Source organism: Gopherus flavomarginatus, chromosome 22 (assembly GCF_025201925.1).
Source record: "Gopherus flavomarginatus isolate rGopFla2 chromosome 22, rGopFla2.mat.asm, whole genome shotgun sequence".
Taxonomy (NCBI): domain Eukaryota; kingdom Metazoa; phylum Chordata; order Testudines; family Testudinidae; genus Gopherus; species Gopherus flavomarginatus.
The window spans coordinates 15,384,359-15,406,975 of record NC_066638.1 but is presented as its reverse complement, the minus strand read 5'-3'; the positions used below and the strand labels follow the sequence as shown (position 1 = coordinate 15,406,975).

General features: G+C 45.8%; 1 protein-coding gene across 2 annotated transcripts; it reads left to right on the top strand.

Moving 5' to 3' along the window:
- Positions 1–2: 2 nt before the first annotated feature.
- SNRNP40 (small nuclear ribonucleoprotein U5 subunit 40) lies at positions 3–16,604 on the top strand. Of its 2 annotated transcripts, XM_050932365.1 has the most exons (10): positions 8–233; positions 999–1,128; positions 2,717–2,810; positions 3,710–3,875; positions 5,077–5,199; positions 6,349–6,469; positions 8,219–8,301; positions 8,739–8,800; positions 12,764–12,867; positions 16,039–16,604. In XM_050932365.1, exons 1-10 carry the CDS (start codon positions 93–95, stop codon positions 16,086–16,088), a joined length of 1,074 nt encoding a protein of 357 aa, XP_050788322.1. In that variant the 5' UTR covers positions 8–92; the 3' UTR covers positions 16,089–16,604. The 2 variants fall into 2 exon arrangements, with proteins under 2 accessions (XP_050788323.1, XP_050788322.1); XM_050932366.1 differs by lacking the exons at positions 12,764–12,867; positions 16,039–16,604 and adding an exon at positions 9,058–12,757 and having other exon boundaries at positions 3–233.
- The last annotated feature ends 6,013 nt before the right edge of the window (positions 16,605–22,617 follow it).

The window sequence follows — 22,617 nt, the reverse complement described above, 5'->3', positions numbered from 1 at the left end:
CGGGGGCGGAGCTTGGCTGCTCCGGTGTAAAACGTCTGAGGCCTAGCTCGGGTCGGAGCCCCGGGGTCGAGTAACTGCGGCAGGGAGCGGCGATGATCGAGCAGCAGAAGCGCAAGGGGCCGGGCCCGGAGCTGGCGCTAGTGGCGGCGGCGGCCAAGCGGCCCCGGCATGAGCTGCTGCTGGGGCCCGGCCCGGGCGGGGGGCCGCCGCCTCCGGGGGCCCTGCTGCAGGCGGTGAGTCCCGGCCCCAGGTCCCTGCTCCCCCCGCCGCCCCCGCTTCCTCTCCGGCTCATGGGCTTTCCCCGTGTAACCCCGCCAGCAGCACGTGTCTCCCCCGGGGAGCGGGGCCGTTCAGTGCCAAGCCTGGCCCCGGAGTCCTCAATGCCGGGAGGGGCCGCTCCGGGCCCCCGCCGCTTTGTCCCTGCCTCGCAGCGTCCCCCGGGCTGAGCTGCGGCTGCTCAGGGGACGAGCCAGCCACCGGATACACTGGCACAAGGGCTTCCAGCTGCCGCTTGCTGATGGCACGGCGGCCCCAGCTACTTCCCTGCCTCCCTCTGTGCCTTCCCATGCACCCTGAGCAAGAAGGGAGGCAGACTTGAACCCCTCACAAGAGAGTCCTTGGGGCAGGGGAGTGGTTGCCCAGCACCATTCACTGGACTCCTGTTGTAATATGGTTTAGATTCTTTGTGTAGTTCCCCCGGTTGTGCTATCTATACTGACACCAACTTGCGATGTGACTTTAGACAAATTATTTCATCTCCCCGTGCCTCAGTTTCCACATCTGTAAAATGGGAACAGTACTTACCTCCCCATAGCGGAGTTGTGAGGTTTGCTATGTGCTTTGAGATTCTTTGCTAAATGGGGACAGAGAAGTGGAAATGTTAGCTTAGTAAAACCAGGAAGGGAGTAATGATTTTTTTTCTATCCTACTTCCCCACATCACAAACATTCTGGTTCATGTGTTTCATTACCTCTCTCTGCATCTCCTTTGTGTTTTAGGGCCCTCCACGATGTTCCTCCCTCCAGGCACCCATAATGCTGCTCTCAGGACACGAAGGAGAAGTTTACTGTTGCAAGTTTCATCCTAATGGAGCCACTTTAGCCTCTGCCGGATTTGACAGACTCATCTGTGAGTTTGTAATGATTGGTAGTTTGTGATATGAGCTAATTTACTGACAAAATGCAGTACTGCTGTTTAACTGCTTTCTGTGTATTCAAATGGCTATGGAGTGAGCTGTTGTGAGCACAGAATGCTGATAGCTTGGCATTGACCTTTTATGTACTTCTAAGAGTATTTCAAAGTGTTGGTGACCTAAAATCATCTGGGACCCACTCATGAGGTAGCCTGTCTCTTATCTTGTACCCCCCACACCACATCAGTTAGTATTGGAGGGATTGTTCTTGCTCTCATTTTCTGAAGTGGAACTTGGCAACATTAGCAACAGAATTATTATTGAACTCAGTCTCTTTGGCAGTCTCCCAGAGCCCACACTGAGCATCTTTTAGTCAGGAGAGTTGGCACATTTATTTGATTTAGAACTTGCCCCGCCACTTCCCGCAGCCCCTATTGGCCTGGGATGGTGAACCGTGGCCAGTGGGAGCCGCGATCGGATGAAACTGCGGACGTGGCAGGTAAACAAACTGGCCTGGCAGGGGCTTACTCTCATGGGCCGCGTATCAAAGGTTGCTGATCCTGTTATAGGATTATGCCTTACGCTAACTCTTGTGAGTAGCAGCATACTACTGTTATGATGGTGTGTTGTGTTTTGTTTTGTTTTTTTACTGTTGTTTTTAACATGCAGTTAAATCCATATTCATACAAACATAAATATAAAGTGATGGGAAATCCTTCTACATAAGGAAAGATTGATCTGGGGCTCCTTTCACAACACATCATATTTGTCACCTCTCTAAATTAAGAAGTATACAGAATGAAGGGTATAGGAAAGTTGAAACAGAAGCTTTTATTTACATTTATAATATGGGAGCCAACATGACACTCAGAAGTGATGAAAGGAAATACTTTTTTACACAATGGATAATTAACCTGTGGAACTCACTGCAACAACATGCCATTGAGCCTAGTCGGATTCTAAAAAAGATTTTATATTTATATGGAAGTCATCCACCTTTACATTAGATAGAATACATATTTATAAGGGAAATAAACCTTCCTGCTGGGCATGGGGCAGCCACTCATTAATGGGGAAAATTTTCTCTAATCCACTATGGGTGGACTGTTCCTTAATTGTCCATTACAGAGTTTCTTCCACCTTCCTCTGAAGGATCTGATACTATCCTGGGTCATGATCACAATTTCCATGTTCCTAACTGCCACTTACAGGTGGCCAAAAAAGCAAATTTACCATACAGCTAATAAAATGGTGTGTGTTTATGAATGTCCAAAATAGAAAACTGTTAAGGCTTGGCGAGACTGTGGAGGTATTTACAAAAATGTGCTTCCCTTATCCAGCTTGGTTTAAGAACACACAAACCAATAGTTAAGGAATATTTCAAATTTCAGCCCTCTCTCTCACATGGGGCTTGCATTGACCATTTAAAGGCTTCCTATTCCACATAGTAAATACTTGGGTTTGGAGATGGTGCTGAATCCTGTAGGTGCTTTATTTTAGTGAGCTCAGGAATTGTCACTATAATTACTTGGACAAATTGGTATTAAAACATAGTTTTGGGTTTATTTGGTTTATTTTTTACAGTGCTGTGGCATGTGTATGGGGATTGTGATAATTTTGCCACACTGAAGGGACACAGTGGAGCAGTTATGGAGTTGCACTATAACACTGATGGCAGGTAAATATCAGATGAAATTGACTTGACCTATCATTAGCCTGCCTTGCTGCTGTTTCTGAATGAACTCTGCAAAATGTTTTGTGAGATCGTTTGTATGAAAGAAGCTGCTAAATGAAGGTCATGTTGCTTAGGTCTTGAGTAGAGATAGTAAAAGATTTTGGGTAAAAGATACTTGTAGCTGGCAAGGGGGATACTTGCTGCTGGTGAATGTAAGCTGCTCTCCAATTCCTCTTCAGAGCCACCAGCCAAGAGGGGAAGCAATGGTGTTACTTGAATGGTTGCACCTCCCAGAAATACCTCAACATATTACATCGGTTCTAGAGAGCAGGAGCAAAGAGTAAAGTCAACATGACAAGTTCCAAGGCCCATGAGTGGGGAGCAGAAGATCTAAAGCCCAGGCATTCTGTCCCATCCCTAGCAAGCAAATCTGTGAGAAAGTGGATGAGGGACTTTCAGTGTGAAAGAGAGAATGGAGGAGAGATTTGGGATAAGAAAAAATGGGGAAGGAGAAACTGACTGGTAGGGACAGCTTCCCAAATTATCTAACACTATCTGAGGTTTTTACAAAAGATATCCCTCCCCCTTCACCATCTTCCCAAGGAATGTCAAAGAGATGAAATCTGGCAGGAAGGCAGCAGACACCCTTCCAGTAATTGGATTGAGGGATACATTGAAAATGGGCTTTTCGCTATCATGCTACTTCTTGATCCTGCCACAAAACCTCGAGCCATCTTTTGATATCAGCCTCTGAGTATTGGGCTTAGTCTTCTAGCTAGTGTCTGCTTAATTTTCTAACCCCTAGTTTTGGCTGTGTTTGTAGAATAACAAAAGGGGTTGGGGGCAGATATCTTATCACCCTTCAGGATTCCATAACTATGTTGTCTTTTTCCCCCCACTAGCATGCTCTTCTCAGCATCCACAGATAAAACAGTAGCTGTGTGGGATAGTGAGACTGGAGAAAGAGTGAAAAGGCTGAAGGGGCACACATCATTTGTTAACTCCTGTTATCCGGCGAGGCGGGGACCCCAGCTCGTCTGTACAGGCAGCGATGATGGAACAGTAAAGGTCAGTACTTCTATATGGGCTGACTTTTGCAGTGATGGAGAATCTGCGAATGCTAGATAACCCATCTGAATAAAGGACATTCAGCTTTGGTGACCTTTTGCAAAAATAACTAATTGAATAAACCAGTTGAGTAAAACTTTGTTCATCTGTGACTGCTTCATCCAGAATTGCCTCTGAACCAAATCCCACGATGAGTCACTTACCCTTTAACTTCTTCAGTTATCCTCATATGTGCTGCCCTTCAGATGTTTTGGATAAACAAGACTAGATTGTTAAAACTAAAATCAAAATCCTAGAAAAGAACATGAAACTAAACCCGGAAAATGGCTGGCGCCTTTTATGAATCAAGATGGATTTTTAAATGAGATTTTTGCTGGATCAGAGCTGCTGAGTGTGTCCAGTTCTGTCCTTAATTATGCTCCTGTAAGTTCACCAGCTAACAACTTAACATTTAAAAGATAAATACTGTTCTTCTTCCCCCTGCCCCGAGCCCCATCACCACCATTTGGGCAGGCATTACCAAGGCACCACAGAAGTGTCCATATTGGAGCAGTCTAACCTACATTATTAGATCCTCTTTGGGGAATGAAGTTATATGTATACAGCATCATAAAATATAGGGCTGGACGGGCCATCAATAGATCATCTAGTCCATCCCTCCACCCTCACAGAGGCAGAGTTAAATGGACCATCCCTAACAGGTATTTGTCTTAACTGTTCTTAAAAACCTCCAGTGATGGGGATTCCAGAACCTCCCTAGGTAACGTGTTCATTTTTCCTAATAACTAAACTAAATCTCCCTTGCTGCAAACTGAACTGACTGCTTCTTGTCCTGCTTTTAGTAGACATGGAGAACAACTGATCACCTTCCTCTTTATGACAACCTTTTACATATTTGAAGACTATGGTCATGTTCCCCCTCAGCTTTCATGTATATGGTGCTTTGTAGCAAGCTTAGTTTTAAGTTTGGAAAAAATGCAGTCTGACTTTCACTCTCTCTCCCTGCCACTTGAAAACATACATATGTGTGTCAGGACAACAGGTTTCATCTGTCCTGTAGAGCCTCCACGTGTTCTTCTCCCAAATTCAGCTCTTAAGCACTTTGACAATATGGGGGGTACCAATCTGATTCCTTAGTTGTACTGTGAAATGTGTGGTGTGCGTATAACTTTAAAAACTTTTGCTTTCCGTATCCTTTCAGCTGTGGGATATTCGTAAAAAAGCTGCTGTCCAGACATTTCAGAACACTTACCAGGTATTAGCAGTGACCTTCAATGACACCAGCGATCAGATTATATCCGGAGGCATAGACAATGATATCAAGGTATGCTGACTTTTTTTATTGCACTTTCCTATTGTAACTATCCCAAACAGACTCCCCAAACCTTTTACGTTATCCCAGATGATGTCATGGGTAATGGGCTTGATATGGTAGTGGGTTAGTATATTAACTTTGTATCATGTGTCAGACTTCCATATTTTTCCTAAAGAGCCAGACTGATTTGGTGGTGTTGAGCGGCTTCTGTGATAAACTTAGCCTCTGCAAACCTGGCTCCAGTTTCCTACCAGGATGTGATTCTGTTAGGGAAGATAGGGATAGGCTGGTAGTAAGATGTCTGCTGAGATCACATTTAATTTAAATGAAACAGTGATCAGCTACTTTTTGAGTTACGTGGTCTGCAGAACAGTTCTTCTATGACTGTATCGCACAGTTGGCAGTGATGTCGCCTCCAGCCTCCATCTTATCCAGGGCCTTGGCACGTCAGTGCTAGGCATGGGGAGTGCTGAACTGGTGAAGGGGCTGTCACAGAAATGAAGCATTAGAGCAGTGTCATTTCTGGCTGGCCATTTGAAGCTTAAGGCTTCCACAGTCTCTTTTTCAAGAACAGAGCACAGCCCGGGGTCCTGGCCGCCATGCCCTCTCTCAGACAGTTTGTAGCTCCAAAGTGCTGGTAGGCTCATCGCTGACCATGTGGTGATTGCCTCGGTCACTTTGCTGCCAGCATCTAACTCCGTGCTGCATAAGGCAGGGGTACCTTGGGTGGGAAGTATATGAAACCATACATCCCGTGCCTGGGACAGATGTGCAGGCTTAATTCTTCTAATTCACCAGTTCCAATCCAGCCCAGCAGTGAGTGAGAGTTGTTCTCAGCTCATGACTCTTTTCAGTGGCCTGTGTGAAAAGATTTGAGGACTGAGGTCCCAGTCAGTTCTCTTGGGGTAGGCGTGTGCATCACAATTTGCACTAATTAGACTCTGGCGAGAGTATCAACAAGGGGGCCTTTGCGGCTGTCTCTAGGTCAGGCTTGAGACAAATGGTGAGCAGAACTTTGCGCTGTTGCTGCCTGTGATGTCCCAGTTCTGTGAGTTCAGCCTCCAGAGCAGTCAGGCCAGCTTCTTCCACTCTTACCAACTGCATTGCCGCTTCCCTACATGGAGAACCAAACAACAATACAATGCGCTTTTCTTAAAGGTATGGGACCTTCGCCAGAACAAACTAACGTACACAATGAGAGGGCATGCCGACTCAGTGACCGGCCTCAGTTTGAGTTCAGAAGGTTCTTACTTGCTTTCCAACGCAATGGACAACACAGGTAATTGCCACAGCTTGCCATTGTAGGAATCTGAGTGCAGCCATGTGGGTAGCATCCACACCACTGAGAGCTACAACTGGTTAAGGAGTGGGATTGCATAGCACGGTGAGAGGAATAACTCAATGTAATTGGGTGCCAAAGGTTTAAAGGAAGATCTCGGCTGAACTTGTCGGATAGATAGTGTGTATGTAAGGGGTAATTCCAGTTACAGTCACTCTGCTTGCAATGATGCTTTTTCATGAAAAGGGTGACTGCATGGGGGAGGGCTCGTCATCTTTTCAAAGTGAAGCGAAGGAAACCCCAACACAAATTACTTAGGAGTGGAAAGCACTGTGGTCATTCAGGGAGGAACAACCCCACCTTGTCAGGACCTAAATTAGGTGACCCAAATCTATCCTGCTATCTCTGATTCCAGAATATTCAGCATTGCAAGAGCCAGATAGTTCAGCTGACACCCCAAGCACAATGAATTGGAATGAGTGTTTCAGGGTTTACTGATCTAAAATAGCCTCCAGTTTAGAGAACCTGGTAATGTCTTGGCACAATGCACTGAAGGAAGGGTGGAATTTCAGCCCTTTATTCTGAATTTCCTGTTTCTTGTGGGTTTAGCCTAGGAGCTAAGATGGTTTGAACATACTTGTAATAGCTTAAATAACTTTTATTTCTGGTAGTATATTTAAAACAAAAAATGATTAAAAGTAACACTCATTTGTGGAGATGACAGCTCATTTAGTCACTTTGTATGGTACAATAACTAGTGATCTTTAGCTAGTTGCTGACAGACGTCCAGAGCAGACTGCGAAGAGTTACAAAGAGATCTCACAAAATTGGGTGGTTGGTCAACAAAATGGCAAATGACATTCAATGTTGATAAATGCAAAGTAATGTACATTTGAAAACGTACCCCCAACTATACACACAAAATGATGAGGTCTAAATTAGCTGTTACCACTCTAGAAAGAGATCTTGGAGTCGTCATGTCTCTGAAAACATCCACTCAATGTGCAGCAGCTGTCAAAAAAACTAACAGAATGTTGGAAATCACTAGGAAAGGGATAGATAATAAGATAGTAAATATCATATTGCCTCTGTATAAATCTGTGGTACACTCACATCTTGAATATTGCTTGTGGAGTTGGTCATCCCATCTCAAGAAAAAAATATTGAAATTGGAAAAGGTACAGAAAAAGGAAACAAAAATTGAGGGATATGGAACAGCTTCCATCTGAGGAGAAATTAAAAAGACTAGGACAATTCAGCTTGTAAAAGGGATGACTAAGGGGTGACATGATAGAGGTCTAGAAAATCATGACTGGTGTGGAGAAAATGAATAAGGAAGTATTTACTCCTTCTCATAACACAAGAACTAGGGGCCAGCAAATAAAAATAGGCAGCAGGTTTAAAACCAGCTAAAGGAAGTATTTGTTTCCACACAACATAGTCAACCTGTGGAACTCTTTACCAGAGGATATTGTGAAGTCCAAGACTATAACAGGGTTCAAAAAGAAAAACTAGATAAATTGATGGAGGATAGGCCCATCCGTGATGGGCAGGGATGCAAAACCATGCTCTGAAGTGTCCCTAGCCTCTGGTGCTAGAAGCTGGGAATGAGCGACGGGATGGATCACTTGATTATTGCCTGTTCTGTTTGTTCCCTCTGAAGCATCCGGAAGACAGGATACTAATCTATATGGACCTTTGGTCTGAGCCAGTCTTGCCGTTCTTATGTTCTTATGTGCTCCATTACAGTTCGAATCTGGGATGTGCGACCGTTTGCCCCGAAAGAGAGATGTGTGAAGATATTCCAGGGGAATGTGCATAATTTTGAGAAGGTGAGTGTGCTCCTAACCGAAATAGTGCTAGTTAATGAAACTGTGCGGCTGTCTAAAAAACAATTTACAGACAAATTAATAAACACAAAAATATAAATTAGAAAGGATTTAATGAGGACTAGAGGCAAGATTAATGTGTAAAGGGGGATTCCAATTAAAGCTGCAGTAACTGGCTTTCTTTGCTCAATTCAGCTATAATTAGCTGTAAATTAAATAGTTTCTACATTTAGTATCTACTTTGTGTAAAATAACAAGGCTCTGGATGTTGCCAGCCATAAAATACAATCTCTTAACTCCAGGCTTCTCTTCCAAAAGGAGATCATTAAAGTGTTCTTTGTGATATTGAAAATCTCATGGTGACTTTATTTCAAGCAAAAAGGCGAACTATAAACCTTCTCATATAAATGTGCATGGTTCCATTTCTGTTTGTTTCGCAGAATCTTCTGAGATGCTCATGGTCACCAGATGGGAGTAAAATAGCAGGCGGATCAGCAGACAGGTAAAACTTAATCATTGTGCTTCTCTCTGGCACCTTCCATCCCAAAGCACTTTACAGTCACTAGCTGGGCCTCCTCAGAACCCTGCAAGTTAAATTCGGTCAGACTCATTTTCCAGATGGCACATATAAGAGATGAGCCCAAGGGCAGAGCTGAGAATGAAGCTGCAGTCCTAGCACAATATACTGCACTGTAATGTAACAACGTGAATGTAGTTGTTAAAATAGCATCCATGATGTATTTGTTTCATAACATGCAGTTATACGTTGAGGATAACAAAACCTTCAGCACTAACAGAATGGGGTTTGCAGAGAACTTATAATGCGAGACAAACATGGTCCTTTCTTGAACAAATTACAGAACAGCTGTAACCACAGACTGAGTAACCGTTGTGTGATGCTTCCTCTGAGTGCTGCTACATGAAATGCTAATGCTGTTATTGCTTAGACAATAAAACAGCTGCTATTTATTAACAACTAGAGCTACGGCTGGTCCTTGATTGGACAGCGCAGCCTGGTGACTCGGGGTGTGTCTACACTACCTGCTGGATCAGCAGGTAGCGATGGATCGATCGGGGATCAATTTATTGCATGTAGTGTAGACGCGATAGATTGATCCCGGATCGCTCTCCCGTTGACTGCTGAACTCCAGCTCGGCGAGAGGCGGAAGCAAAGTTGATGGGGGAGCGGTGGCCGTCGATCCCACGCTGCAAGGACGCGAAGTAAGTGATTCTAAGTCGATCTAAGATACGTCAACTTCAGCTATGCTATTCTCATAGCTGAAGTTTCGTATCTTAGCTTGATTTCCCCCCTCTCCCCCCCGCCCCCCAAGTGTAGACCAGGCCAAGGTTAAAACTACAGGCTATTAGATTAGTTCCAAGGGTGCTGGGTGAAGTCCCACAACCTGAAATTAACTTTGTGTGTAATGCATAATCAAGTGCATGTGGTCCTCTCTGTCCTGCCACAAGATGGACACTGTATTCTGGACCTGTCCAGAATACTGTTCCACTAATACTTGTCCGCACATCTGTAAAATGTTTGGTTTCCTACCAGGACTTTATTTATAAAAAAAAAAAAGAAAGAAAAAGAAAAGGAAGTGATTTTGCCTCTTTGAGGTGTAATAGTAGGCTGCCAAGTAATGAGGCTTCCTGCTACATTACGTGGACCCTCAAGATGACTAAATTTAGCTGGAGATCCTTATGCATGTGAAATGATGATTTGCTGAGCCTTCAAGAGTTTGTTGTGGCTAAAAGAAGCAATTAAAAGTGCCTTGCCTCTTCCACAGCATTAATGAAAATAGGTAACAGGGAGAATATTGGAGCAAAGATTTGTCACAGCTCTCACCTACTCAGTTGAAATAGCGATACTCTAGTTTAAATGGATGCTGCATTAATAAGGGTTCAGAACTTACCCATGCTTGCGGAGAGCATATTTTTCTCTTTAAAGAGCTTTGATGAAGCAGGTAAAGTGTGGTTCCAGTCTGGAAAGTGACTATGGCTTGCTCAGCGGATCTGCTCTATGTGCATATCCAGAGTAGCACCTACCTACATAATTGACCAAAAATAAGTTAACCCTGTGGAGCAACCCACATCTGGGAGCTGGATTCTGTGTCAGCCAAGAGTTGTTTAAATTTCTAATTACAAGGCTCAATTCTGCCCCCTGTCACTCCTGTGAAACCATACAGAAGGCAGTAAGATCAAACAGCTGTAACTAATTATTTGTTGAATCTCGATTACTGGTAATACACAAGCCAGAAACGGTGGGTTGGTGGAGGCTTGGCACTCAAATCTCAGGCTGAGTTTGCAGGGCTGGCAGAAGAGACTTTTAAACAGAGCACATCTGATTTGGAGAGAGAGAAATATGGGGTCCCTGGGGCCTTTTGCAGAGATCTGTTTCTGAGTAGTACAACTTTATAGGTTGCCTTTATGCAGGTTTTCTTGGCTGGTTGTCCTTTGTGCCCTCAATTTTTGCAATGTTCCTTTTGATGGGTGTACTGATGCAAAGCAGTTGAGCCAGCCTTCTCATTCAGCCTGGCCAATTACTGCAGCATCACAACTTTTCCCCCAGCTGGCAGAATTAGTTTGAGAGGCTGGTGATGTCCACGAAGAGCTCGTCTCTCTGTTAGCATTTCCGTGCCAAAGCAGGAGAGAGAGCAGTCTAAATTTAGTCCATAACTGTCAGCTTTCCTGAGCCCATTTCAGTGAATTCTCTAAGATGTGAAAGGCCACTCATTACAGGGTTCACATGATGATAAAGCAGTTCTGGTGTCTTTGAAAGGAAGTTACTCAGGTGGGACACATTGGGGTTTTGCCTGGTTTATAATACTTTGCTTAGAGCTCTCTCTCATTCTGATTGACAATAACCCCTAAAAATCTTACTCTAGCTAGAGTCAAGTCTTCCAGAGAAACTTGGGCATTAGCTGAACAGCTACTCGCTTAGCCAGACTAGCAGCAAATGACACATAAATAACAATATTTACAATAATACATTTCAGACATTGGTCAGTTTGCGTTCTTGGCTGTAGCATGATTTGCAGTGGGCTTTTTTTCCTCAAAAGAAATTCTCTTTGTAAACATAATCTGCTGAACTACTCATACTGCTAGCAGTTAATTTCTGATCCATCACATGGAAATATTCTAGTGCAGGAGTAGGCAACTTATGGCATGCGTGCCGAAGGCGGCACGCAAGCAGATTTTCAGTGGCACTCACACTGCCGGGGCCTGGCCACTGGTCTGGGGGGCTCTGCATTTTAATTTAATTTTAAATGAAGCTTCTTAAACATTTTAAAAACCTTATTTACTTTACATACAACAATAGTTTAGTTATATATTATAGACTTTTAGAAAGAGACCTTCTAAAAACGTTCAAATGTATTACTGGCACGTGAAACCTTAAATTAGAGTGAATAAATGAAGACTCAGCACCGCACTGCTGAAAGGTTGCTGACCCCTGTTCTTGTGTCTCCTTCACAGTATCCTCCAGCAAAGGTGGCACAGCTGGACAGGACCCAGAAATGGTGCAAACAGGGCTACGGGATGGAGACTAGGAAGAGATTAACAAAAGGGCCTTACAAAATCTGATCAGCCCCCTCATAAACTGTCACTGGGAAGTGAATCCTGACTTTGTAACTGGTTAGGCGATGAAAATCTGTCTATAAACGTTATTAGCTGTGAGGAATTAAACTGTATCAAGAGCTGGTTTAATAGGAAATAATGAGCCATTTCTTGGTGGAACAACCTGCCTTTCTATAGCAGCGCTCATCTCAAAGTGCACTGACCTGCTCGCTGAGAGCAACTGCTGGGCTGGGCGCTGTCTAGCAGGAAACAGCTGTGCTACACAATACTTTGTCCCAAACCGCAGAGAATGCTGAGATCCAGCTGAAATTTCAGGATGAATTTGTAGGCAGGCGGGATGGTAACCAGGGACTTCCCCAGGACAATGGGGTAAGCATTTCTGCTCTTCCAAAGAGTTACGTAACCGCCAACCTGGTCTCATCCAGAGCCTGCACGTCAGGCTGTCGGTGCCCTGTACTAGCATGCTGGGGCATTGGCACTCAGCTAAAATCCGCACTGACGCCCCTCCCATCCCGTATGCCACCTCATCTGACATTATTATGGATGGGTTCAGAGGGGCTCTGTGGCATGTAATTCCAGCCATCTGCCTCCTGTCTGAAACATCCTAGTAGGGCTCTCACCCCTTTGCAGGTATAGGCCGAGACACTTGCTGGCTGCACAGGCTGCCGCTCGCGTCTAACCCTTTCTTTTGTCTGTCTGGTAATGACAGATTTTCATCTCTGAAGTAGTCTCTTGACACGTTAAAGTTGGAAGACAATTGTAACTATTAAAGTGTAGCTGGGGAAATGTAAGTTACTGGGAAACCTAGACAAATTGGGGGCTGGAAGTTTCTTTCCTTTTTGAAATCCGGCCATAAGGATGCTTTCGCCCTCATAACGACTGTGTCTTGCAGGTTTGTTTATGTGTGGGATACAACCTCCAGGAGAATTCTCTACAAGCTGCCAGGCCATGCCGGCTCAGTAAACGAGGTGGCTTTCCATCCAGAGGAACCAATTAGTAAGTCTTGTTGATTTGTCACGAAGCTCTAGTCTTCTGGGGCAATGAGACCGAGTGCTGCTGAAGTATTTCTAAGCCTGTATGCTCAGAGCCCAAGAGAGGGGCACAGCAATAGGGTTTCTGCAAGCAGCAGTGCTGTCACCAGCAAACAGCATAATAAAACCACCTGTACGTTTCTTCATCTCACCTGAGCTGAGCTCCCCTCACAGCATTCTCAGACATAAAGGGGAAGCTCTGGAAATTAACACACATGCAAATTCAAGTGCATGTGAGGGGACCTTTATCTGTTCCAGGAGGTACTGACAGACTCCCTGGTACCCAGATTCAGTGGGGTGGAGGGCTAGCTCAGTGGTTTGAGCATTGGCCTGCTAAACCCAGGGTTGTGAGTTCAATCCTTGAGGGGGCCATTTGGGGATTGGTCCTGCTTTGAGCAGGGGGTTGGACTAGATGATCTCCTGAGGTCCCTTCCAACCCTAATAATAATCTGTGAATCTAAACTCAATCTGCTAGACAGTTTTGAAAACCATCGTAATCACACTAGCTGAAACCATTGCCACTGTGATGGGTTGGATCACAGAAACCCCCCTGTGAGCTGCCAAGACTGCCTCTCCTCCTGTTTTCCCGGCTGGCTCAGGAGTCCAGCACCCTGTCTTGCTGAGCCAGACACTCCTGTCTGCTCCAGCACAGACCCAGGGTCTGAATTACTTGCCCCAAAGCTGCAGGTTTACCTGAAAGCAGCTCACAGAAGTGTTCCTGTCTTTAACACTCGGGGTATATCTACATTACCTGCCAGATTGGCGGGTAGTGGTCGATCCATTGGGGATCAATTTATCGTGTCTAGTGTAGACGTGATAAAATCGATCCCCGATCACTCTGCCATCGACTCCGGAACTCCACCACACACGAGAGGTGGAAACAGAGTCGACGGGGGAGTGGCAGCGGTCGACTCGCCGCCATCCTCATGGCCAGGTAAATTGACCTAAGATACGCTGACTTCAGCTACGCTATTCGCATGGCTGAAGTTGCGTATCTTAGGTCGACTCCCCCCCCGCCTAGTGTAGACCTAGCCTCAGATGCCCAATTTCCAATGGGATCTAAACCCAAATAAATCCATTTTACCCTGTATAAAGCTTATGCAGGGTAAACTCAAATTGCTGGCCCTCTATAACACTGATAGAGATGCACAGCTATTTGCTCCCCTAGGTATTAATACATATCCTGAGTTAGTAAGTAAAAAATGATTTTATTAAACACAGAAAGTAGGATTTAAGTGGTTCCAAGTAGTAACAGACAAAACAAAGTAAGTCACCAAGCAAACTAAAATAAAATGCACAAATCTATGTCTAATCAAACTGAATACCCTTAGAGATGCTTCAGTAAGTCTTTTCCTCAGACTGGACGTCTTCCAGGCCGGGGCACAATTCTTTCCCCTGGGACAGATCTTGTTCTAGCTCAGGTGGTAGCCAGGGGATTCTTCATGATGGCTCCTACCATCCCTTTGTTCTGTTCCACCCCTTATCTTTTTTGCACAAGGTGGGAATCCTTTGTCCCTCTCTGGGTTCCCACTCTCTCCTTCTCAATGGAAAGACACCAGGTGAAAGATGGATTCTAGTTCAGGTGACGTGATCACATGTCACTGCAAGACTTCATTGCCTACTTGCCAGCACACACCTATACAGGAAGACTCAAGTAAAACACCCATCTGCAGACAGTTGTCCTGGTTAATGGGAGTCATCAAGATTCCAAACCACCATAATGGCCCACACTTTGCACAATTACAATAGGCCCTCAGAGTTATATTTCATATTTCTAGTTTCAGATACAAGAGTGGTACATTTATATAGATAGGATGACCACACTCAGATTATAAGCTTTGTAACAATACCTTACAAGAGACCTTTTGCATGAAGCATATTCCAGTTACATTATATTCACTCTATCAAATTTTTATAAAATCATATAGACTGCAACGTCACCATTCTTAACACCTGTTTCTTAGTACAGTCGTCTTTGTAGTACAGACAGGTCCTCAGGGTTACACTGTTTCCATGGAAACAAAGAGTCATAGTTATCGTGGGCTGGGTCGCCCATTGCATTGCCCAGGAAATCAACACTTGTCACCCCTGTAAATGCATTTTTCCCGGGAATGAAAATCTCCACGGAAGGTTGGGTGTGGGAATTCAGTGTCATGAATTATGGGTTTGTTGCTCAGTTATTCATTGTTCCTTCTCCAGGTCAGAGAAGGTGCTGAAAGTGCAGAGCAATCTTTCTCTCCACAAAGGTGGTTTGTTGTTTGTGATTGCATACAGCTAAGTACTGCTTTGTGAATCAATCGTTCAGCTGGAAAAATAAACAAGTGATCTGTCCCCTCCGTGGCCAAGGGTTTATGAGAGTGACTTCTGTTAACATCGAAGGGAGTTAATCTTGTAAACCACTCCCTTCGAGACCCCCACACATCTGTATGCAGAGGCAAACAGACTTCCAAAGGGTGCTGAGATTATGGGCCTGAACCAGTAATCCTTAGACAAGAAAATCTCCAGTTGACTTGCATGGGAGCCTGCTCTGGGTACAGCAGGTCTAGAGAGACTGTCACTGCATTTGAGATCTGTCGTGAAGCCACTGAACAACTATGTCTGAATTAAAGATGGTTCAGTGCTTTATTATGTTGGGATGACAGCTGAATCTTTTGTTTCATAACTATTGTGGTAAACAAGAATAATGGCCCACAGAGACTTTCGATAAAGAGATTACTCCCTCTAGTGGCTAGCGACCAGAACTAGGGTACTTAAATTTCTGAGATCTGAACGTTTTTTTTTGCAAAGAAAATAACATCTTTGACATTTGATTGGTATTTTTTTAAGGAGAACAGTAATAACAGTGTAAACATCATGTCTAACTTAATATGAGGTATACCTGCAATTGTAACTTGGGATAGAAAAATGTCAGTTGGTGTCAGGAACATGCAAAATGTGATTAGCTATCAGTAAACTAATAATTCTGAAAAGCAGGTTGGGGAGAAAACCATTTTAGTTCAAAAGTTACTTTATAGGCACAAGATTGAGAGCAAGAGAAATGGGTACTTAAATCCAACTGGGTGTTAACTCGTCTGTAGCTAAACTCTCCAATGGCTCTTAACGTTTTGATTTGGTCTCTCCCCTTCTCTCCTGACAGTACTCTCTGCATCTAGTGACAAGAGACTGTATATGGGAGAGATCCAGTGAAGATGAGAAGACTGCTTAATATTTGACTTTGACACCTTTGGTTTACAGAAGTAGAAATGAATTGCTTCTAACCAATGCCAGCCCCTTCAGACACATGTGGTAATGGAAATGGAAAATGTCATGTGAGCTTCATTTGCAGAGCAATATTTATGTCTTAACCAACAAGGCTTCAGAGAAGCTTTGTCTGGATGCTCCTCCCACGAAGAGAAGAGGGGGGAATGTTTGGTAGGAAATGCATTAGAGTCTAAAATCGTTGTAATTTTTAAGATGCTTCATGTGTTCCCACTTCCAGCTGCTGAAGAGGTTATTGGCCAATACCAGAATCACTTACAATGTATTGTCAAATGTGTTAAAAGGCAGGAAGTGATTTGTATATTTCCTGTCCAGTTTCTCTTGGTTGTTTTTATACAGAAAAACTAAATAGACAACTTTTTATAAAAATTATGACTGGAATTTATTGCTCTGTTTTATTCTTCTGTTGTGCAATATTAAATGGGGAATTTCTCTTTAATGGAATCCAGGGAAAGAATCCACTTAATCTTCAGAGGAGCTGTGTTATTTTTTATTAAGAGCAATAAAAATGACCACACTGGAAATAATTATCTGGCAGCCAATGAATCCTGTTTTCTTGTTTTGAGTAAAAACCAGCCAAATGCTGGAAGTACACTTTAAAGGGACAAAGTCAGAGTATTTAGTACTCAGCGGCCAAAGGAACCAGTCCGGTCACTCTCCCCATTCCCCGTAGCCACAGTTTCTGCAGGGAGCATTCTTGGGGTTCTGGAGCAGAATGCAAGGGGCTAGTAGCAGGGTTTCTGGCAGGTTAGCTAGTCTCTCTCTCTCTCTCTCTCTCTCTCTCTCTCTCTCTCTCAGCCAGCCTGGCCTTTGATATTTCAGAAATCCTTCCCAACTGACTACATCCCCTCCCCGGGGAGTCTGCATCTAGGCCAGTCCACTGCCGAAGGGCAGAAATAGAATTGCTTTGCCCAGAGATCATTCTGGATGGAGAGTTCAGGCTTTGTCCATAACCCTCCTTTATGGTTTAAAGTAGCTGTCAAATATCAGTCCCCTAACTAGAGTAAATGGGGTTGGACAGCACACATGAACCCATGCAAGTCCCGTAGCATGGCGGTGGAGTTGCCTCTCGACAAGGGTGCAGTGGGATCCGATGCCCAAACATGGGTGTTCGGATGATCGTGGTTCCCTCTTACCACAGGTTCCTCTCTCAAGTGAATGGAAGTGTCTTTACAGAGCACCTGTGACCTGAGTGGCTCAGGCTGCTTAGAGATACTGTTTTTGGCCAACAGCCTTTGATCTAAACTCATGCTTTCCAAAAGTGCCTTCATCAGCTTTTCACCAAGCTGCTGGCTTAATCAGCTGTGCTCATTCTACCTGCCCACTCTCCTGGGCTGCCTGCTGGGGGTTGGACAAGTAGGTGCAGGATTGGTTTTATCCTTGTGGCAAGTTTTTCAAGTCCGTAAATCAAAAGTTCCCTGACTGCACAGAATAAATTCACTGTGTGGTCTCTGTGCTCTGTTCTGAGCAGGGCTAAACCCCCGACCTACAGCTGTGTTCATAATGCCCCCAGCTGGATATGCATGCTGCCAAAGCTTACAGGACCCAACACGTACAGATCTGTGCCCCCCACATGATCTCTTGCAGTGATCCCTAGTCTCTTCCAGGCAGGGTCCCCACACACAAGGACCTTTGGGTGCCCTTCCATGGCACACCCCTCCCCTGAAGCTGTACTGAAAGAGGGCCTGCAGCCTGCCCTGTGTTGCTGTTTCAGAAGCAGCCAGAGCTGGAATGTATGCTTACTCATCCTCTGCTGGTGTGGGTGGGTTTTATGGAGGGGAGCCTCTGCCATTACTGCATAAAGAAGCTGCTGGAAAGTGGGCCAGCTTGGGGCTGTAAAGGTTAGAAGGGGTCTAGACAGCACAACTGAATGGAAGTGAGCTCTGAGAGCATGAGTGGCCCTGGGTAGCTCACTCTTCTGCACTGCATCCTGGTAGTCGAAGCCCCAGCAATTTGCTGTTCTCTTTCACCATGTACTCCTAGACTTTAAGGTCGGCAGGGACCAAGAGAATGATCTAGTCTGACCTGCATAACCAGGCTAGAGAATACACCCAGGGGATGTCTACATCTACAATTTTGCAGCGCTGGTTGTTACAGCTGTATTAGTACAGCTGTATAGGGCCAGCGCTGCAGAGTGGCCACACTTACAGCAACCAGCGCTGCAAGTGGTGTTAGATGTGGCCACACTGCAGCGCTGTTGGGCGGCTTCAAGGGGGGTTCGGGGAACGCGAGAGCAAACCGCGGGGAAGCAGGTCTCCTTCCCCGGTTTGCTCCAGTGTTCCCCGAACCCCCCTGCAAGCAGATCTCCTTCCTCGCGGTTTGCTCTCACGTTCCCCGAACCCCCTCCCCGCAAGCAGGTCTCCTTCCCCGCGGTTTGCTCTCGCGTTCCCCGAACCCCCGTGCAAGCAGGTCTCCTTCCCCGCGGTTTGCTCTCGCGTTCCCCGAACCACCCTGCAAACCGCGGGGAAGGAGACCCGCTTGGGGGGGGATTCGGAGAACACCGGAGCAAACCGCGGGGAAGGAGACCTGCTTGATTACCAGAGAGGTATCCTCAGGTATGCTGGGATACCTGCTTATTCCACGGAGGTCAAGAAAAGCGCTGGTAAGTGTCTACACTTGATTACCAGCACTGGATCACCAGCGCTGGATCCTCTACACCCGAGACAAAACGGGAGTACGGCCAGCGCTGCAAACAGGGAGTTGCAGCGCTGGTGGTGCCCTGCAGATGTGTACACCTCCTAAGTTGCAGCGCTGTAACCCCCTCACCAGCGCTGCAACTTTGTGATGTAGACAAGCCCCCAGTGACTACTGCATCCAGCCCCGAATCTCTGGTTGAGCTACAGTGACTCTTTGAGAGAGAGGTGGCTGATCATGATGGAGAATCCACCACATCCTCAGCCATGGGATGCCGTTGTTAATGCAGCTTGTGCTTTGGGAAGCAAAGCGAGGAAAAGCCAACCCCTCCCCCCGAGAGTGCTGCGTACTGCAGCGTCTGCTTTTGCTGTGCGTGTGGGGCCGTGATGGGGTGTACTCCCCACACCAGCTCTGCAAGCGCTGAATCAGGCCAAGTGGGTCCAATCAGCCAAGTGAGCTGCCACAGAGGGAGCTTTAGGCTGTGTGGAGGGAGCAAACTAGAAGGAAGCTCACCCGTGAGGGGACCGGAGTGGCTTCTATAAAGCCAGGAGGCTGGCAACAGTGTGGGGCTCAGCGGGGAGGAAGCCTGCAGTCCCTCTGCTTGAGGTAGGGGCGAAGCAGCATGGTAGGGAGGAGTCCAGGGTAAGAGCAGTAAGGTTGGGGTAGATGCAAACCTTAACTGTTTAATGCAGGGCCCTGGACTGGCCCCCAGAGTAGAGGGTGGGCCTGGGTTCCCCGCCAACCCCTGCAGAGTGGTATTACTAAGGGCAGTGAATACAAAGCCTGCCAGAGTCACTGGGAGCGATGCTGCTTGTGGAGAGAAACTCTGACTGGCCACCCCGGCAGGGGAAACTGCTGAGCGACGTGGCCAGAGAGCTGAGTGTGAAGAGTGGCAGAGTGCAGCTACAGGAAAGGGCCTTGGCCTGGCAGAGCTAATCCCCAGAGCCACCAGGAGGAGGCACTGTTGGACAGTGAGCAATTGGTGCCTGGTGGAGTAATGTGAGAGCAAACTGCCTTAAAGTGAGTGCTGCATTATGCACAATAAAACGGCCATAAACATTAACTGTGAGGGGGAAATTGCAGGGATCAAGTTGCCAAGAATGAGGCTTGTTCCTCACCAGAAAGGTGACCTGTTTTCCAGGCTTATCAAGCACCTCTGACCAACTTCCCCATTGCACAGGTTTGGGGGATCTGCAGCATCCTATCCCTTACCCCTACTTCCAGTCTGCTTACTCCAGTTCACAGAAATAGCTTGCGTTACAGCCCCGTGATCTTAGATGTGGTCCCAGATTTTAATGAAACAGTGTCAGAAATCCACCCTGAATCTCTTGAAAAATTCAATGGGTCCAATTGATCCCTGGGTTAATTCTCCTGAAGCCAGTGGAATTAGAAGCCGAGGGTCTGGTTTGCTAATCCGTGGTTATTACATTCACATCAAGTTGTGGGGAAATCAGCACAGAATGGATTGTGTGTGCTTAACAACACCGTGAAAGTTGTCAGCCTGTACGTGCATCTTCCATTGAACACTTCAGTGTAGACAGCTGGAGGGGATGGCTTAACATGTTAAGCATCAGCTTTGAAAGAACTAGATTCTCTAGAACCCCAGGTTTTGGCAGTGATCATGCTGGGGTAAGGAATTAGGTTGGCTTCTGATCTCACACTAACTTCAGACTGTGTAAATCCGTTGACTGGGGGAGCAGGAGGAAGTGCTGCTCAGAGGAGTGTTAGAGGAAGTGAGAGTGCAGCTGGGCTCTCTTAGACAAGATCTTAAAAAACTAAGTCCTGTCTGCCCTGGGTGGAAAGTAGAGATCCGAGAGCACGTTCCCTAACAATAGGTATTTGCCGTGGCGTGAGATCAAAACTTTACTACTGCGCACCATGCTGGGAACCTGGCTGCTGTCCCCCACCTCAGCGGTGGCTGCATTCCAGTGCTGTTGTATGTCCCTGGGCCCCAGCTCTGCTCTCTCACCCCATTGTACTTTGGGCTTAAATTAGTGGAGTTACCCGTGGGGGTGAGTGAGAGGAGAACCCAACGCCTGGATCTCTTGGGATGAAAGGCTCTACAGAAATGTAAACTACTGACCAGTCAGACACAGAAGCAGGAAGGGAGAGGGTAGAGGGGAGAGATTTATTTTGAACTCTGCGTCATATTAAATAGCATGGCCTGAAATATACGTAAATTAGGGTTATGAATCCAGCCATCATGGGTGCAGTGTGGAGCTGGAAGCCCCACTCAGGATTTATTTGTTAGTCTCTAAGGTGCCCACAAGTACTCCTCATTTTTTTCACTGCTCTGTAACCACTGATCAGGAACAGTTAACATGGATTCCCCAAGGGCAAGTCAGGCCTGACCAACCTGATTGCCTTCTATAATGAGATAACTGGCTCTGTGGATATGGGGGAAGCGGTGGGTGTGATATACCTTGACTTTAGAAAAGCTTTTGATACAGTGTACTTGCTAGCAAGTTAAAAAAGTATGGATTGGATGAATGGACTATAAGGTGGATAGAAAGCTGGCTAGATCGTCGGGCTCAATGGATAGTGATCAACAGCTCAATGTCTAGTTAGCAGCTGGTATCAAGCGAACTGCCCCAGGGGTCGGTCCTGGGGCTGGTTTTGTTCAATAACTTCATTAATGATCTGGATGATGGGATGGATTGCACCCTCAGCAAGTTCACGGATGACACTAAGCTGGGGGGAGAAGTAGACATGCTGGAGAGTAGGGATAGGGTCCAGAGTGACCTAGACAAATTGGCAGGCTGAGACAAAAGAAATCTAATGAGGTTCAACAAGGACAAGTGCAGAGTCCTGCACTTAGGAATGAAGAATCCTATGCACTGCTACAGGCTGGAGACCAACCGGCTAAGCTGCAGTTCTGCAGAAAAGGACCTGGGGATTACAGTGAACGAGAAGCTGGATATGAATCAGCAGTGTGCCCTTGTTGCCAAGAAGGCTAATGGCATTTTGGGCTGCATTAGCAGGAACATTGACAACAGATCGAGGGAAGTGATTATTCCCCTCTATTCGGCACTGGTGAGGCCATATTTGGAGTATTGAGTCCAGTTTTGGGCCTCCCACTACAGAAAGGATGTGGACAAATTGGAGAGAGTCTAGCAGAGGGCAACAAAAATGATTAGGGGGGCTGGAGCACATGACTTATGAGGAGAGGCTGAGGGAACTGGGGTTATTTAGTCTGCAGAAGAGAAGAGTGAGGAGGGATTTGATAGCAGCCTTCAACTACCTGAAGGGGGGTTCCAAAGAGGATGGAACTCGGCTGTTCTCAGTGGTGGCAGATGACAGAACAAGGAGTAATGGTCTCAAGTTGCAGTGGGGGAGGTCTAGGTTGGATATTAGGAAACGCTATTTCACTAGAAGGGTAGTGAAGCACTGGAATGGATTCCCTAGGGAGGTGTTGGAATCTCCATCCTTAGAGGTTTTTAAGGCCCGGCATGACAAAGCCCTGGCTGGGATGATTTAGTTGGAGTTGGTCCTGCTTTGAGCAGGGTGTTGGACTAGATGACCTTCTGAGGTCCCTTCCAACCCTGATACTCTATGATTCTATTCCTTCGGTGATGCACATTGCTGGCCTCTCTTCCTTGTTAGTATCATTGCTGAACAACAAGAAGGATGCAATCACCTGGTCTTTTTAGCTTTTAATAACCCTATTATAAAATTCCTGGGATTATTGTTTATATATATATATACACCCAAGTGTCAGAGGGAAGAGGGAATCTCAGTTGAGAGCTGCTGCTTTCTCAGGCTTATTTAGTAGCGATGATATGATGATCCTGCGGGTTTCTGAATTATCTTTGTTTAAAAAAAT

Coding starts and splice junctions, on each gene's coding strand:
- SNRNP40 (XM_050932365.1), top strand. CDS start 93: ATGATCGAGCAGCAGAAGCGCAAGGGGCCGGGCCCGGAGCTGGCGCTA. Junction 234..998: donor CGGGGGCCCTGCTGCAGGCG/GTGAGTCCCGGC, acceptor TTTGTGTTTTAG/GGCCCTCCACGATGTTCCTC. Junction 1,129..2,716: donor CGGATTTGACAGACTCATCT/GTGAGTTTGTAA, acceptor TATTTTTTACAG/TGCTGTGGCATGTGTATGGG.